General features: G+C 36.2%; 1 protein-coding gene across 7 annotated transcripts in view; it reads right to left on the bottom strand.

The window, feature by feature from the left end:
• Nucleotides 1–18,795, bottom strand: part of CCSER2 (coiled-coil serine rich protein 2) — a 188,402-nt gene that overhangs the window by 58,294 nt on the left and 111,313 nt on the right. For all 7 annotated transcript variants that reach the window (XM_058542803.1, XM_058542804.1, XM_058542805.1 and 4 more), the window contains exon 6: nucleotides 13,958–14,153. In XM_058542803.1, coding sequence (XP_058398786.1) covers nucleotides 13,958–14,153 — 196 coding nt within the window. The remainder of the gene's footprint in view (nucleotides 1–13,957; nucleotides 14,154–18,795) is intronic.

Genomic DNA, 18,795 nt, shown 5'->3' with positions numbered 1-18,795 from the left:
ATCTTAGTGAGGAAAGAAGGACAACTACACGGGAAAGGTGATGACAGCAGTGGTAGGAAATCGGTTACACCCAGGAGGACTGATCAAATGAGTAAATATATTAAAAAAAATAGAAACCAATTTTCACACTGTCAGAGAAGAGAGTTATAAATATGGGAAAGTAAAAATGCTTTATTTAGATTGGAATTGAAGTTATGACTACAAACTCACTGTTTTCAATATATTTAGACAGATACAGAGATACAGTCACAAGTATGCATATAAACACCCACAAACACATGCACACACGTGTGTGCGCACACACACACACACACCCCCCCTTGGAGGGCTTAAGGGCACCGAGGCCCCAACAGCAATAAGCACACCTAGCCCCCAGATCTTGGCTTCTAAATACCATTCTCCACTAAAAGGAACCAAGGCTCCTTGACATAAATGGCGGTTTCTAGGTTGGGATAGGGAAAATACTAAATAAGCCTAGACATCTTGTATTGCCAAAAAGGAAAGAAGTGCCCAAAGAATGATGGGTACAAGTCAAAAGGACATAGGAGCCAGCCTAAAAGAGCTCTCAAATGCCAAATCTTGGATAGTCTGAGCATCAAAATAAATTATATCAATAGATTATAACTGATCACATAATATGAGAAACCAAGAATATATACTAATATAAATAAATCACTGAATAAGTAGGAAATTTGACAATAGGGTATTTGTATAGTTTCAAAATTCCTCCCTACAGAATACTAATTTTAAAGAGGAAAAGAGTAATTTTACAGTTGAGAAGGCTTGCAGACAACACCTTTATCAAGTGATCAAAGTTAATATCACTAATGGGACAAACCAAAATCATGTGCCACCTGACAGCATGCAATGAGAACTAGGCAGCATTTGCTTCTGTGACATTCCTGTCGAAGATGCATAACCTAAATCCAATCATATGGCTACATACGACAAACCAAAATTGAAGGGCATTCTGCAGAATAACTAGCCTATAATATTAAAAGGCGTCACGGTCATCAAAGTTAAGGGAAAACTGAGGAAGTATTGTAGTTTGAAGAAAACTACGGAAACATGACAACTCAAAGCAATATGCAATTCTGAAGTGGATCTTTCTGCTATAAAGGATATTACCAGGATGAATGGCAAAATCTGAAAAGGCTCTGAGGATTACATGGTATTAATGTATCAAGGTTGATGTTCTGATTTTGATAACTGTATTGTGGTTATACAGGAGAAAATCCTTATTTGTAGGAAATGTACACTTAACATTTGGGGGTGACAGTCTTTAACAGGCAACTTACTCTCAGGTGGTTCAAGAAACAAAGTTCTTGAAATTTGAAGAAAGTACCTGAAATGTTTTTGTAAGAAAGAAAATGTTCCAAAAAAATTTTTGTTTCAAAAAAATTAAAAAAAAAAAAACAAACACGGGAAAGGAAAAACATAATTGTCATTACTGCAGATTACATACTTATCTAAATAAAAATTCCAAATAAATCTATGTTTAAATTATTATAATTAATAATAATTGTATCAAGGTTGCTGGATACATAAACTCAATAAATAAAAGTCTACTGCACTTCTGTATACCAGCAACAATCCATTAGAAAATGGTAGCATTCACAACAGCAAAAAAAACTTTAGGTACTAGAAATAAATCTAACAAAATTGTACATCTTTTAAGGAAAAAAGTATAAAATTTCACTCAAAAAATTTTTTTAAACTAAATCAATGGACCTATATATCACGTTTTTGGATACAAAGTCTAAATATTCTAAGATGTTAATTCTTCCTGTTGACCTATTGATTCAATGCTATTCCCATTAAAATCCCAAAAGAGTTTTTCATAGGACTCAACAAAATGATTCTAACATTTTATGGAAAAGCAAAAAACTAAGAATAGTTATGACACTCTAGAAGAAGAGTAAGATAAGGAACCATGATGATGTATTATCGAGTCTTATTATAAAAGCAACAGTTAGATTATATAACCTGGCACTGGGATTGTGTCACGCATATGGACATCTGGCTTTTTTAAAGAGTAGGCACTGTATATTAGAGGAGAAAAAATGCACTCAACACTTTTAGTACTGAACCTACTGATTATCTACATGGAGAAAAATGAAAGCGGATCTCTATCTCACACCTGATGTACACCAAAATCAATTCAAAGGTATTTGTAACTTAATTGTGAAGGTCAAATCTCTCAATTTTTTGAAAAGAATACATTATTTTTATGACTTCAGAACAAGGAAGGATTTCTTAAACAAGAATTTCTACAAGCACAAAGAAAAAGTCTGATAAAATCAATTACATTAGAATTGAGAACTTTTGTTCATCAAAGGATATCAAAGAGTGAAAAAGCAGGCCACAGAATGGAAGAAGACTTTTAACACACACAGCCAACAAAATACTTACATCCAGAATATACAGAAAACTAAATCACATACACACAGACAAACGATATGCTCAGGCAATAAACACTGCATAAGCATACAAGGAAGCTCCACTTAGTCAGGAAAACGCAGAGTAAAACCACAATTAACTATCACTATATGCTCACCACAAGACCAAAATTAAGAAGTTGGATAATACCGAGTGTTGCACAGATGTGGAACAATGGAAAACAGCATCTGCTATTTGAGGGGAGTGAAACAGATTGAACAATTTTGGAAAATAGTCTGGTATTTCTAGAGTAGAATATTTCCATGCCCTATGATTCAGAAATTCCACTCCTAGTTAGTTAACTCCAGAAGAATTTTTGCACATGTTTACCAGGAAAATGTTCACATCAATATTATTTGTCACAGCAAAAAAACTGGAAGGAAACAAAGTTGACATCAAGAGTAAAATGGACAAAGAAATTATTGTTTGCTCATAGAATAGAACAATATAGAAATGAAAATTATGGAAATAGAACTAAATATAAATATGAATGAACCTTAAAGAAAACTCTGAATAAAAGAAATGTCACAGAGAAATACGTACAGTATAATTTAATTTATATAAAGTTCTAAAAGAGGCAAAACTAATATTCACAGGGATACAAACATAGGTGGTTCCAACTTAGAAAAACCAGGGAAGCGCAACATTCTGGAAAGGGAAGGTGCTCCCATCAGGAAGGAGCCCAGAGGGAGCTTCTTCATGTCTCATTTCTTAACCTGGGTGGTGACTACAAAGCTGTTTTACATTATTCATTAAATTGTACCCTTATACTGTATACGTTCTATGTATATTTCATAATCTTTTTTTCTTCTTGAGTGATGAGAAGAGTCTAATGATAGAGAAGCATGAGCTCCCTGGCCTTTCTGTGGGTCTCTGCCACCAAGTGGCAATCATTCAGCAGCTCCTTAACTCTTAGTGCACTCAGCCAGAATGCTGCTGCTCTAAATATTTCATCCACCTACCACTACACACACACACACACACACAAACAAATAGGAAAATTATGTGAAGGAAAAATTACTGATTTTATTCTCAACATGGGAGATGAGAGGAAATAAAACATCTCTATACCATACTTGACAATTCATAAAACACTATTATATACTTCTTTATTTTTATCCCCAAAACAGGTAGACAGGGCATGAATCATTGGGATGAAATATTTTGCAATCCCAAAGAAAATGTAAAAAAGAGGTATCATCATGCTCTTCTGATTATTTCACGTCAGATTGTTCATTTCCTACTCCAAGGTCAAAACAGATGCTGAATGTGATAATATAATAAATGCAAACATGGAAAATAATGAAACAAAAGGGAAGAAAGTAGATGAGCATAACCAAACTGTTCTGCAGTATTTACTAAAGCTAAATATCTACATACCTTATGACTCAGCTATGTATTCCACTCATAGGTATACACCCAACAAAAACACACACATATGTCCACCAAAAGACATATACTATAATACTGTAGCAGCATTATTCACAAAAACCCAAAACTGGAAAACTGCCTAAATACATACCAACTATAGAACGAACGAAATAAATTGCGGTATATTCATGTCATGAATTACTCTACAGCAATGAGACACACTGCAAAAAATGGATGACTCACAAATCTAAACGGAACAAAAGGAGCCAGAAAAAAAGAGTATATAACATATGATTTCATTTATATAAAGTTCAAACACGGGCAAACTCATATGTTTTCAGAAATCAGGTAGTCACTGTTAGAAAAGCAGGGCAGCAACTAGAAGGGGTTAACGTTCTGGGGTTCTGGTAATGTCCTGTTTTTCGTGGGTGCTGGCTAAATGGGTATTTTCAGTTCGTGAAAATTCATTGAGATAGACATTTAGGAATTATACCCTTTTCTACATGCATATTATGCTTCAAGTGTTTGAAATGGGATACAGCAAAAAATTATTTTTGCTCCATGTTCCCATGTTCTTCAGATCAGAATCGAAATCCTTATTTAAAATTCTCTAAATTGGGTGACAGAACATGAGAAGTATTAAGTTAAAATAATTCAAAAGCCCTAAGTTTAAAATGCATTGTGGGGGCCAGCCCCGTGGCATAGCGGTTAAGTGTGCGCACGCCGCTGCCGGCGGCCGGGGGTTCGGATCCCGGATGTGCACCGATGCACCACTTGTCAGGCCATGCTGTGGCGGCGTCCATATAAAGTGGAGTAAGATAGGCACAGATGTTAGCCCAGGGCCAGTCTTCCTCAGCAAAAAGAAGAGGATTAGCATGGATGTTAGCTCTTCCTCACAAAAAAAAAAAAAAAAATGCCTTGTGCATTCAATCTGAGAATCTCAGTTCTCTGACCATTAAAATAGGATTACTACTGCTGTCCTCCCTATCCCACTGTATTGTGATTAGGAAAACAAGGTACATGAAAGTGCTGTTTAAACCGTGAAGTAATCTTGAGCTGTGTGTAACAAAAACAAAAAATAGATCAAAGGCCAATACAATGGTTTACCATTTTTAAATTTATATGTGTGCAGTGAGAACTTCGTTCAAGTGAACTCAAATACAGAGGCCTATTTAATAAAATAAAGACTCCATTGCTCCGGGTTTGGCTGAGGTGATACAGAGCAATGGTGAGGAGAGTGCTGGAGCCTGCCTTCACACTCTCCTCTCCCTGTTGTCCCCCAAGGTATCTCCTAGAATGCTGCTGTGTGCAACAGGCCTTGGAGTCATACAGACTGGGGTAAAAAGTCCTGGTTTTATCACTAATTAGCTTTCTGGGCCTCAACTTATTCAACATGAGATGAAGTCAGTATCACCTACTTTTCAAGGACTAGAGATAATGTATGAGAGAATCTAGAAGAAGGCCCAGTATGCAGTGTATGACCACTATATAAAAGTTTTACATACACAATCTGTAAAACATATGCATGAAAAAAAGCACTAAAATTCAACGATTTTCAAAGCAATTAAATTTAACAAATTTAGGTTAACACTTGGATGTCTGCAACAGCCACCTAAATATTACGACTGAAGTCATTCCTTCTGCTATTCATTTTCCATAAATCTCTTCAAGTAATATTTTTAATGTACCAATTTGGTCATGTCACTCATTGGCTTACTACTGCCTACAGGATAACACCCAACTCCTCTTGTGGCACACAGGACCTTCACAGTCTGCCCTAAGCCTCTCCATCACTCCTGCCTCTTCTCTAACACCCAACATTTTAACCATACCCAATTATTAATTGACCTTTAAATAGGACATGTATTTTGTCAATAACCTCTTATTTTTTCAGAAATAATAAATACATATTGTAGAAAATTAGAAATTATAAAATGTAGATTTAAAAAAAAATTATAGTCTCACCATCCAGGTATCATCACTATTAACACCTTAGTGCATAACCTTCTGGAGATATAGATATATAGATACATAAAGATACATGATCATAATGTACATACTGTTTTACCACTTGCTTTCTTCAGTCAACAATCTCTGTCTTTCCATTTCAGTAAATTTCTACTTATCTAATACAGAGACCACATTCAAATTTCCCCAATTGACCCAAAATCTCCTTTAGAGTTGATCTGTCCAACCAGTATCCAATTCAGAATCTCACATTACATCTATTTGTCCCTTAAATTTCTTTTAGTGTAGCACTGTAAACTCCCTGCATCAACTTTTTAGGACACTAACAAGCTAAAAAGACATCACTATTTTTCTTACAGAATTTCCAGCCATCTGAATTGGTCTGGTTCCTTCCTCTCTTAATACTTCTATCACTTGTTTTTCCTGTACAAAGGAAGTTGTAAGTAATGACTAGAAGAATTAAAATTAAATATTTTGGGCTAGAATGTATTATATATAATTCTGTGTATTATACATAATTACGTATTTTATACATAATTCTGTGTAGCACATAAGAAGATACACACTATCTGGCTAACTCAACTCATTAAAGATGAGAAAACTAATCACTGGATTAGAGTGATGACAGTTTGATCTCGTCAATGAACAATTATGTGTTTTCCTCTTGCAACCATGAAGTAATTTACATAGCGTTACTCTGGCACTATATAAACTGCCTGGGAATCCATCACCCATTCACCTAATGGTTGTAACAACAATTACTAATCCTGGCATAAAGCAAGAATTTCATCAAGGTTTATAAAATGATGTTTCTCTAATTCTATTACCCCTTCTACATTTGTTTGCTGGCATTCTTCAGCAAAACTGAATTATCTTGCATCAATGATCTCTAAAGAGATATAGATACACAACCAACTATAAATGCAACATAAATGCTAATTCTTTCCCATTAATAGACATTTTTAAAGTAAGAAGGTGTATTACTAGTCACCTCAAAGTGCACTAACTGAGCACTGGTTTTTCTGGCTTTCTCTTTTTTGAGTATCTTATGTTCTCACAAGTTTTCTGTCAGTCATTGTGAGGAATGCAACTCATACTTTCAATAACCTGCACCTTTGCTCATGCTGATCCCACTGATCTGCCCAAAATTCTTCACTTGATAAACTCAACTTCCAGGAACCAAAATATCAGTATCATGTCTTCTCTATAATGGCATACAGTGAATTTCTTCATTTCCATTCCCAGAGCAATTTTTTCTCTCTGCAATACTACATAAAGATACCTCTGATAGAACATGCGGTTGCATATCTTTTTCACTCCCTGAATTTGTCTTTTACAGGTCAGGACAGTATTTCACACCAATGTTATTCACAGTTTGATTCATAGATCAGTTCTGGCCCATAAACTGTTTCCTGTCTGTGACACAATAAAAAGCTTGAACCAGAATATAAATCAACTACTCACTAAACACACTGTTTAGTTCAGATCACTTGTTTTCTTTGGTAACAAAAATATGCAGAAGAAGGATGAAATGTGCTGATTTCTATTCTGGCAAGAGCTACTTTAACTTTCAGTGGATCAATAACAAACATTTCAGTATAAGCTACTTTGAAATGTACTGTCTAACTGTCAATTTATCCTTACTGCCAGGAACACAAAAGGAATATAAGTAACTGTTTGTAGAGAGAAAAGGCAGTGTAGCAGAAGTGGGGACCAGGGGCATGTTGAAATATCTCTTCTAAGAAGGTGAGGATAAGTTGTCACATCTGGATCTTCCTACAACAAAAAAGATGTACAACACTTAATGGGCCTCTTTGGATTTTGGAGGCAACATATTCCTCATTTGGGTTTATTATTCCAGCCCACTTACGAAGTGACTCGAATAGCTGCTAGTTCTGATTAGGGCCCAGAAGGCTCTGCAACATGTTCAGGCTGCTGTGCAAGCTGCTCTGCCACTTGGGTCATAAGATCCAGCAGATCCCATGGTGCTTGAAGTATCAGTGACAGGGATGCTGTTTGGAAATGTTAGCTGGCCCCTACAGGTGAATCTCAGTGCAGGTCCTTAGAATTTTGGAGCAAAGCCCTGCCATCCTCTACGGATAACTACTCTCCTTTTGAGAAACAGCTCTTGGTCTGCTAATGGGTCTTAGCAGTAACTGAATGCTTAACCTTGGGCCACCAAGGTACCATGCAATCTGAACTGCCCATCATGAACTGGGTATTATTTGACACAAAAAGTCATCAACTTGGGTGTGCACAGCAACACTCCATCATCAAATGGAAGTGGTGTATACTTGATCAGGCCAAAATAGGTCCTGAGAATATAAAGAAGTTACAGGAGGAAGTGGCCCAAATGCCCATGGTCCCCCCTCCTGCTACACTGCATTTTCTCTCCCAGCATACACTGTGACCTTATGGAGAGTTCCCTACGATCAGCTGACAGAGGAAGAGAAGACTCAGGTCTGGTTTACAGATGGTTCTGTATGATATGGAGACAACATCCAAAAGTGGACAGCTGCAGCACTATAGTCCCTTTCTGGGACATTCCAGAAAGACAGCAGTGAAAGCAAATCCTCCCAGTAAGCAGAACTTCAAGCAGTAGAGCTCATTATTCACTTTACTTAGGAAAAAAGATGGCCAGACATGTGATTATATACCAATTCATGAGCTGTGGCCAATAGTTTGACTGAGTTGTCAGGGACTTGGAAGGAACATGATTAAAAAATTGGTGACAAGGAAATTTAGGAAAGAAGTTATGTGGACAGACCCCTCTGAGTGGGCAAAAAATATGAAGATATTTGTGTCATATGAATGCTCACAAAAGGGTGACCTCAGCAGAGGAGGATTTTAATAATCAAGTGGATCAATGACCCATTCTATAGACACCAGTCAACTTCTTTCCCTAGTCACCCCATTATTGCCCAACAGGCTCACGAACAGAATAGCCATGGTGGCAGGGATGGAGGTAATGCATGGACTCAGCAACACGGCATACCTGGCTACCATCACTGCTTAATACCTAACTTGTCAGCATCAGAGATCAACAATGAGCCCCTGATATGGCACCATCCCCTGGGTGATCAGCCAGCTACCTGGTGGCAGGTTGATTACAGTGAACCACTTCCATCATAGAAGGGGAACAGACACTTACTCTTTTGTCCTTACTGGAATAGACACTTACTCTGGATATGTATTTGCTTCCCTGCTCACAATGCTTCTGCCAAAACTACCAGCTGTGGACCTAGAGAATGCCTCCCCAATGTGGGTGGGCCTCATTCAATCCGCTGAAGGCCTGAATAGAAGAAAAGGTGGAGTAAGGGAGAATTCACTCTCTCTCTCTGTCTGACTGTCTTCAAGCTGGGACATTGGTCCTCTCCTGCCTTTGGACTCAGACTCATACTAAAACTTATATCACTGGCTCTTCTGGTTCTCAGGCCTTCAGACTCAAGACCAGAACTATACCATCAGCCGTCCTGGGTTTTTAGCTTGTCAACTGCAGATCTTGAGATTTCTCAGCCTCCATAATTGCATGAGCCAATTTCTTATAATCAATCTCTTCATATATATATGTACATATTATATATATGTGTGTGTATATATATGTCTCTCTGTCTCTCTCTCTATATATATATACACACACACGTATATATACACATACACAGACACAGATATACACACACCACATATACACAACATTAGTTCTTTTTCTCTGGAGAACCCAGACTGATACAACGGCAATTCCTTCAAACTGGTAATAGGCACTAAGGGAAAGTCTAGAAAATGCAAAGGTGGTTTCTCATTTGTCCTTATCAAGCAGGGCCTCTTGATCAGGTTCTGGAGATCAAGAAAAAGACAGCAAGAGAGTGTACTGGATTAAGGGATAACCAGCAACTAAGGAAGCTAAGGTACTTGTAAAATTGTTTGATTCAACTCAATCTAACACATATTTATTGAGTACTAGGTAACAGAAATTTTATATATTTATATGTACAGTTCTCAGGAGCTCTACAAAATTCTGTTGTTTCCAATAAGAATCAAGCTGCAGAAATCATTTTTATGCTATTTATATTTTCAATAATCATTTCTCTTTAGTTTTCTTACATAAATTTAATTCAATCTTATCAAGGAAATAGCCTAACTAAACTTTGCTAAAAACAGTCAAGGAAAAGAATTCTGTCTGAGTTTAAGGAACATTGCCTTAGGGTAAGCCACCTGGAGGAGAGAACACAAAAGTAACAGAACAAAAGAGATTATGCAACTACATCTTTCTATGTGGACATTCGTCTTTCTGAGCTAGTAGTTAGTCAAATCTTGGAAAGCTTCATGTTTTACTGAAGTAAGAGTGACTCCTCCCCATAATATCAATCTCTTATGGGTAGCCCCCCAAGCAGATACTGGTTGCTCGTGCTTATTTAAGTTCTTATGTTTGCAAATGAGTGTAAAACCCCACCTCACTACCGGCAAATCCAGCAAACAACATCAATGTGCAAGGATTAAACCAAATGTTGAGCTGTGATACACTGAAGTTTGGTAAGAAGCATTCACACAACTTAATTTTTAAAATATTTTTCTCTATTTTTTAATAAGGAGAGGGCTTTTGATTAGAGATATTTTTATCTTCTCTTTCTCTTAAACCTATACTAAAACGACAGTAAAAATTTTTTGAAAACACATAAACCATAACAATAAAGGGAACTGGGGAGGGGACATAGCAGACAGAAACTTTCATAACTGATTTAGCAGGACCAGAGGAAGACACACTAAAGTGTGTATAGATGAGGAACTAAAGGGGAACCAATTTGCTCTGCAAAACCCCAAAGAGGGTCAAAATGCTAGATACAGGAAAAGGTAAGTATATGACCTACTAGGGTTAAAAATACAGGACTTAATTGGAAGTCTGCATAAGGCAAGAGCAGACTCCCAGTCCTCTATCTCTATTTCAAGCAAAAAAAATTAGAGCTTTCTTCTCTGGAGAAACTGCAACGACCTCAGAAGGAAAAATCTTCCACTTAGTAAGTATTGAGGGTCCAACAACATCCATCCATCACTATATAATGAAGCCAGCAGGCTGACAAGCCCAGTGCATGTACAAAGAGTCCTGAATCAACTTTTTAGTTCCTTACTCTCAAATATTAATAAATAAAAAAGAATCACTACATATTTGAAGAAAGATTCCAAAAGAAAGAGAAACCAAAATAAAGAACAAAATGACCATGTACAAAGAGAATGCAGGGAACCTGAAAAATCTTAACAAAACAGGAAAAAACAGTCTACTTAATGTAATTACAGACAAAACAAGAACTGAATGATATGAATAAGGAATGGTATACAATAAAGAGTTCTTGGAAACTGAAAATACAATTGCCAAGATAATAATTCAACAGAAACAGCTGGAATATGAAGTTGAGGATATATACCAGGAAACCTAATCAAACCCAAAGAAAAGGAAAATATGAAAGAAAAAATAAAAGATTAAGAATCCATTCAGAAGTTCGAGTTTGTGATTACCAAGAATTCCAGAAAGATACAGAGAAAGTGGGGTAAAGAAAATAATCACAGAAATAAGAAAATTTCACACTACATGAATCTCCAAAGAGCCCATTAATTACCCACACATTAAGTGGAAAACAAACAAACAACTACAACAAAACTCAAATCCCAGGACATACTGTGAAACTGCAGAATGCCAGAAATAAAAGATTAAAAATCTCCCAGAGAGATAAAAACAAGCAAAATACAACTCAAAATGAATCAGAATATAGTGGGCTTTTCTCAGTGGCTAAACTGGATCCTAGAAAAGCAATGCCTTCAAATCGCTAAGGGAAAATGCACCTCCATCCCAGCCAAATTATTAATATCAACTAAATGTGAGAGTAGACAAAAGAAATTTTCAGTCTGTGGTAACCAAAAATCTTTACCATCCATTTGCCCTCTCTTAGGAAGTAAATTAAGGATATACTCCAGCTAAATGAGGGAGTAAACTGAGAAAAAAGAAGACATGTTATCCAAGAAATAGTGGACCCAATCCTAGAGAAGCTTCAGACAGTAACCTGTTCAGATTAGGAAAGGCTGACTGAGGTGGGAAGAGTGACAGAAATACTGTTCTTTCATTAAGATTCCGGATACTATGTTAATTTTTTTTGTATTATGTATCAAACTGAACTTTTTAAAATTTAGTAATATTAAAAGGGAAAAAATTAAGAGGCAGTTATATGAAATCTTTAACTCATTCAGCTTTTAACTTTTATTAGCATTTTGGGAAACTTTAAGATGCCCTAAAAAGATTCTGCAATTTTCTCCTCCTAATTTTGTTTTTACTATATAAACAAAAAGTAAAGTCAATCTGATCAGTGCGTACTACCTACAATTTCAAAGGTCATAACGACAGAAAAGAGACATTAAGAGATTCACAGCTGGGGCCAGCCCAGTAGCATAGTGGTTACGTTTGTGCGCTCTGCTTCTGCGGTCCAGGGTTCACGGGTTTCGATCTTGGGCACAGACCTACACATCACTCATCAAGCCATGCTGTGGCGGCGTCCCACATACAAGACAGAGGAAGACAGGCACAGATGTTAGCTCAGGGACAAGCTTCCTCAAGCAAAAAGAGGAAGACTGGCAACAGATGTTGGCTCAGGGACAATGTTCCTTACCAAAAAAAAAAAAAAAAAGGAGATTCACAGTTTTTCTATTTTCATAGTACTTATCACTGGTTACCAATTCACCTATACTGTCCTTAATTATGCTACTTCTCTCATTATTAGAGGTGGCCTGGTCTTATTAGCTGATATTTAATCATGCTTCATGTTTCAGGGCAATAACCCCGGTACAAAAGAGGGTATATGATATAGCTACTACAATGACTGACTCAAAATAGATATTTAACATATTTTAGCTATTTCCCACCCTTTCTACCTCCTCTTTGTTTTACTCTGAAGCTCCTGATCAGAAAATCTTCTCCCCAGACCAACGAGCAGAGAAATACTATAAAACAGAGTCTATCTCCTAGTTACAGTTGAACTAAGTTGTAAGTCCTATGTCTGGATATTTCAATCATGGAAACTCTTTCTGTCTTGAGAGGAGTCCAAGAATCTCAGATCCAAAAAGGATCTTCCACTTTCTTTCTTCCAGCCTTAGCACAGAACAGTTTCTCTTCAAAACGTAGTCAAATATCCACAAGAATGGAGAATAGTAGCCCAGAGAATCCATAACTGAGTAATATAAAACCATATGCATGACTTCAACAGAATATTTACACTAATCATCATTACTAACACAGGAGCCATACTTCACTTCAACTAGCCTTTACTGAGCATATATCATGAGTTGGTTTTGATGGCCACCAAGAATTCTCAGACTTGGGCCCTGTATATAAGAAGGTAGAACATACAATCCTGAGGAAGGTAACTCGCAAAGCTGAGCAAAGAAGCCAGACTCTTCTTTCTCAACCATAATTTTAAGCTAATTTGGCTAGTCTACAAAACACAAATACAGATTTAAAACTAAACAAAAGATATCTATAATTTAAAATTAGTATTTTATTTCTCAGTTTCCTGCTATGCATCTGACCTTGTCTGTAAGTGCTAAATGTTCAAGCAAAGAAAGTACTATTGAATCAGAAGCCAGGTTCTACCATCAGCTCACCTTGTGTCTTTGGACAAATCACATCACTATGAGTCTAGATTTCTCTCAAATAAAAAAATGAGACGACTGGGGAAGATTAAACTTGAAGGTTTCAAACAAGAGTGAAATTATATGACTATGATTATCTAAGTAAAAACTACTATTTCTTATCTCCCACTTAGCTGGAAGTCTAGTAGCAGCCACTGATGACTGAATGCCTGCTGTCTCAGGTATCAGACTGTTCAGGTTACAACTACTATTTCTAACTCTTTCAACAACTTTATTGTAGGTACTATAAAAATGAGGACGCAGAAACAGAGAGATTGGCTTACCAAATATCACACAACTCAGAAATGCTGAGGGCTGTACTGAGACCATCATGTCAAATCCCATGGTTTTTTTTCTCTCAGAAAAGGTTCTATTATGTACTATTTACAAGCATTATTTCTACAGAAATCTAAATAGACATAAGAAACCCAATTAACTCTTTTTTTAAAGTCAAGTCACCCTATTTTGCAATTCAAAATATCAGAGCTGAAAATGTTCATTATACACTCACCTGATGCAGCAGACGTTTCAGTTTGAGTAACTGGGTTTTGACAGCAGTGCAATCCTGGACCATGTGCCGGAGGGTCATCTCATCCAGTATCACTGTATTTTCGGGTACATCTACAAACATCTTCTGAGCCTGGAAAAAGGGGGTCCCTCCATAGCTTTCAAAATGTCCCAAAGGAGATTCTCTATAGGGAGAGCCTCTGGAAGGGTAGGGGAAGAAATCGGAGGGAAAAGATATACAATATAATTTCAGAAAGAAATAAAGGTAATGAAATTATCGCAATGATTATTACAAATCATTTATCATATCACAAAGCCTCTGACTTTTATTCACCTCAAACACTGAGTTTGTTTCCACTGAAAAGTCCTATCAGTTCTAGCTGTCATTAATACAATTGTCTTCTGTATTCCCCCTTTTGTGTGTATTTCACACATTGGTTGAATAAATCTTCTTCCTTAGGAACTAGAATAGAAACAAAAAAATCTGGGGAAAGGCCTTGCCTGGAAAAAATTATACTTATTTTCATTTTCTGCACCGATTTGTCTGCTCTTTATTTAGCTTTTGACTTGAACTGGCCTCTTAAGTTTCACATCTTTTTTAACCCCATAACTATGCTACCCACATTAATTCCTAGTTTGGACACAGTCCTGGACTCCTATTCCTTGAAAGTCCCAGTAGATAGTTAAGACAGACAAACTATTATTCCTTCTTTTGTTTTTACATTGTTAGTAAGTCATCTTTTCCAATAAAGATTAACAAAGTTTTATAAAAGTCTCATACACACCACATACTTTCTAATACTAAATTATATTTAAAAAACCTACTCTAAAAAATTGAAACTTACCTTTAGTTTCATATAATAACATACATGCTGAATAAGAGAAGGAAAAAAAAAGAAAACTAGGGATAATGTGTTTCATGGACATGAGAAACACAATATTTTAACCAGAAGTTATAGCTACAGCAGTCCAAAAATGACTACATTCACATTACACATAACGCCAGCTGGTTCTTAAGACAAGAACTTGTTATCTATGTGAAATCTCAATATTTATAATAACACTGAAAAAGTATTCTCTGCAATATAATGGCTATGTTAATATATCAGGATTAAAGTTAAATTCATGATGCATCAAATCTGCAAAAGTCACAACACATTAAATTTTAACCATATTGAAAAAGTATAAATATGGTTTCTACTAAATTTTCTAGCTTTTAACAAATATTCCCAAATCTCTAAATTCTCAAATTTTCAACACAAGCTTGGCTTTCACAAGATTATTTTTCTCTGAAACTACTTCTCAATACTTGATTTTAGGCCGATTTCAGGCCTGGTTTTTCTTTCAACTCAAGAAAAAGATTTTTAAGAACTTTTAAATTGTTGATCCATAGGTAAGACTCTAATTTGTTCACATATAATTGTTTTATTTTTATTGGTTCAAAATATAGTTGAATGATTAATTTCAAATACTAATCAATTAATTAGTAAGAATTTACAATCCATGACTGAATAGATGGACAATCTAGACATGGACTGATGAAAAATGTATAGTAATAAAAAGTTAACAAAATAATCAAGACAAAAATATAGAATCACCTGGCAAATGAATTAATAGAGATGATAAGAGCTATGTTTTCAGACAAAAAAAGTTGACATACTTTGGGAAATTTTCCCAGGTAGAAAATAACTTGGGATGAGCTATAAAGTATGAGGTTTGAGTTTCACTAAAACGAAAGGCTAAGGGTTTCTAGAAAAAGACGACGAAAAGTAATGACATAAAGTGTAAGGCACATTTTTCAGGGTCAAGGAGACTCTTAAATATGGCTTATGAGGCCATAGATAGCCTGAATCCAAATTTATTCTTCAATTTCATCCCTTAACGCACCTGCCTCCCTCAACTGACTTCTTAATCCATAGCCAAATACTTGATTTTGCCAAAGCATGGGACAGCCTTCCTCATCTCCAAACTCATGTCCTCAACCTCTCTCTACTCTCAGCAAGTCTACCCATCCTGCCCGCCACCGCACACTTGATCTGGAGAACGACAACTCCTCTTTATCTGAAGTTAGTTGGCATTTCCTCAGGGAAAGCTCCCTTAATCCCCTAAGGCAGCACTTGGTACTCCATAGGTGTCCGCATAGAGCCCTGTACTGAGTCCCATTACAGTACTTGTCACAGTATATTGTGTTCATTTACAATCTGTGCTAAATTATAAACTCCATGAAGAGATGGACTATGTATTCATTTCCTCTGTATCAGATAGAGTTCGTTTTTTTTTGTCTGTTTGTTTTTGTTGTTGTTGTTTTTTGTAAATGAGTAAGAAGCACTGATTTTACCCACCAGGTTGATTTTTTTTTTTAAGCTTCCATCTCTGAGATTCTAAAATTCTTTTGTTGCGACATGAAAAAGCATTACTTCAGAATTATAATCTAGAAGCAGTCACAATAAAAAGTTCCAGTTAATAATCAAATTAAAATTTATTTTTTATTTTACCAGTTTAGTAAAAGAAAGATTAGAGAAGGAAGAGACTAAAGGAGATTGGACTACATGAGAATCAGGTACAAAATGAGGGTTTATATTAGACTGACATAAATATGAACCACACGCATGAAACTAATGAATTAAAAACTTCAAAGGAAAAGGCAACAAGTCTTGATCACTAACTGAATACAGGGACAAAAAATTAGCATTTAGAAAAGCCACAGTAGTGTAAAAGAGCCAGCTCCAGCCTAGGATTTAGGTTTAAATTTTGGCTGACAGTAACTAGCTACTAAAAATAATTAACATCTTTGGGCCATAGTTTCTTTAACTCTCAATGTTCTTCAATGCTTAATGAGTAAAACATGCCTTAGGGGGCCGGCCCCGTGGCTTAGCGGTTGGGTGCGTGCGCTCCGCTGCTGGCGGCCCGGGGTTCGGATCCTGGGCGCGCACCGAGGCACCACTTCTCCGGCCATGCTGAGGCCGCGTCCCACATACAGCAACTAGAAGGCTGTGCAGCTATGACATACAACTATCTACTGGGGCTTTGGGGGAAAAAAAATAAATAAACTACACTGGTCTTTAAAAAAAAACAAAAAAACATGCCTTAGGTTGCATTTCAAAATAATTCCACCATTAGATCCAAAAGTAAACTTACATCTATTCTTAGTACTGAAATGTTACTTCCTCTAGAAGCCCTTCCTAATCCCTTCAACTAGATAAGACCTCTGTTTTATGATCCTTAATTTATTTTACAGCACAAAGTAAAGAAATCTGTGTATGTATCACCTCTAAGTACACTGTAAACCCTTTGAATATAGGGCCATATCTTATTCATTCTTATGTTACTTGCACAAGTTATCTGAGCTCAAATCTCAGCTCTGTCACTTACTAGATATATAACACACAGGGTACTTAATCTCTCTATGCTTCATATTTCTGATCTATAAAACGGGGATGATAAGAGTACTTACCTCATTAGGTTGGTATGAGAATTAAATGAGGTAATATATGTTAAGTGCTTGGAATGGTGACTGATACACAGTAAATGTTAAAAAAATTATTATTGTTAGTATCAATAATTTCCAACTTCTTTATATTGAAAAGATTTTCTAACAGAAATTCAAAAGAATACTATAATGCCCTATATCCTCCACTTATATTCCCCAATTAGTAAATGTTGGACACATTTGCTTTATATCTGTGTATCTGTTGTTAAACCATCTGACAATAAGTTGGAAATAACACCTCACTGGAGGACCATCTGAAGTCTGCTGGAAAAAAATAAATATAATTGAGAAGGCCAAGAGGCAGAAGAAGAAAAAGATGGAACAGAAAGCAAATATATGAGGTTATTTTCAGAAAATAAAAGGATATTATTAAGACAGGAACAGAAAAAATATAGGATAGGAAGAAAGCTAATGAAGATTCTGAGATTTCACATTCTGAGAAGATAATGCAATTCACACTTGAGAACTTGAACCTTCAAAACAGAATGAGAGGTAAAATCACTTTCCAAGAGTGCAAGCACAAACCCAGGGACAAAGGCATAGAGAAGGTGATGAAATACGAACACGAGACAATAGAGGAATTAGTGGCCACAACACTTTGTATTAAGTTGACAGGCATAAATTAGTACTTGGGTACAAATTTTAACAATCACAGATTTCTAGTACAGAAATTAGATGGTGAAAGCAACAAAAGACTGCAAGCTGCTTTGGGGAACACACTGGAAGGCTAGCAGTGTGTTAGTAAAGGCAGAACCTATGTGGCGGATCACAGGCCAGATGGGCTAGTAGATAAGAAGAACTGAACCAGTACAGAGATGGATGAAAGCAAAAATGAGTTCGGCTTACAGAAGCAAGAGAAAGAAATGCCCACTATCACTAATACATTGTTCTGTAAGTCCAGCCAATAAAGTCAACAAGAAAAATATACGACCAGAATAACTACAAAAAGGAATCTTTAAGAGAAAGCCTTTTTTTTAAAACTCATTTAAATTGAACCCACATACAGTGGCAGCACCTGATATTCAATCCATATGCCTAATAATATATGCATAATCACTTATTGCGGTTTTAAAGGAATCTCCCCTAATGACATGACTGTATCCATATACTCATATTTTTCTCCACTTTCACCCAAGCTTCTTGATTACTAAGATGTGTGATTCTGTGCTAAAATTAAGGTTTGTGATTCGTAAGTTAGACTAGCAAGTGGAGGGGTGTGTGTGTGTGTGTGTGTGTGTCTGCATATGTGAGAGAGATTTTTCTTCTTCATTTATTCGTTATTTATTAATCTGAGTCGCAGTTTGACTTTTACAAAATCTTTAGCATTTCTTTCTTCACCATTAATAAAGTTT

Source organism: Diceros bicornis, chromosome 6 (assembly GCF_020826845.1).
Source record: "Diceros bicornis minor isolate mBicDic1 chromosome 6, mDicBic1.mat.cur, whole genome shotgun sequence".
Lineage (NCBI taxonomy): Eukaryota > Metazoa > Chordata > Mammalia > Perissodactyla > Rhinocerotidae > Diceros > Diceros bicornis.
This window is presented reverse-complemented; position numbering and strand designations above follow the sequence as displayed.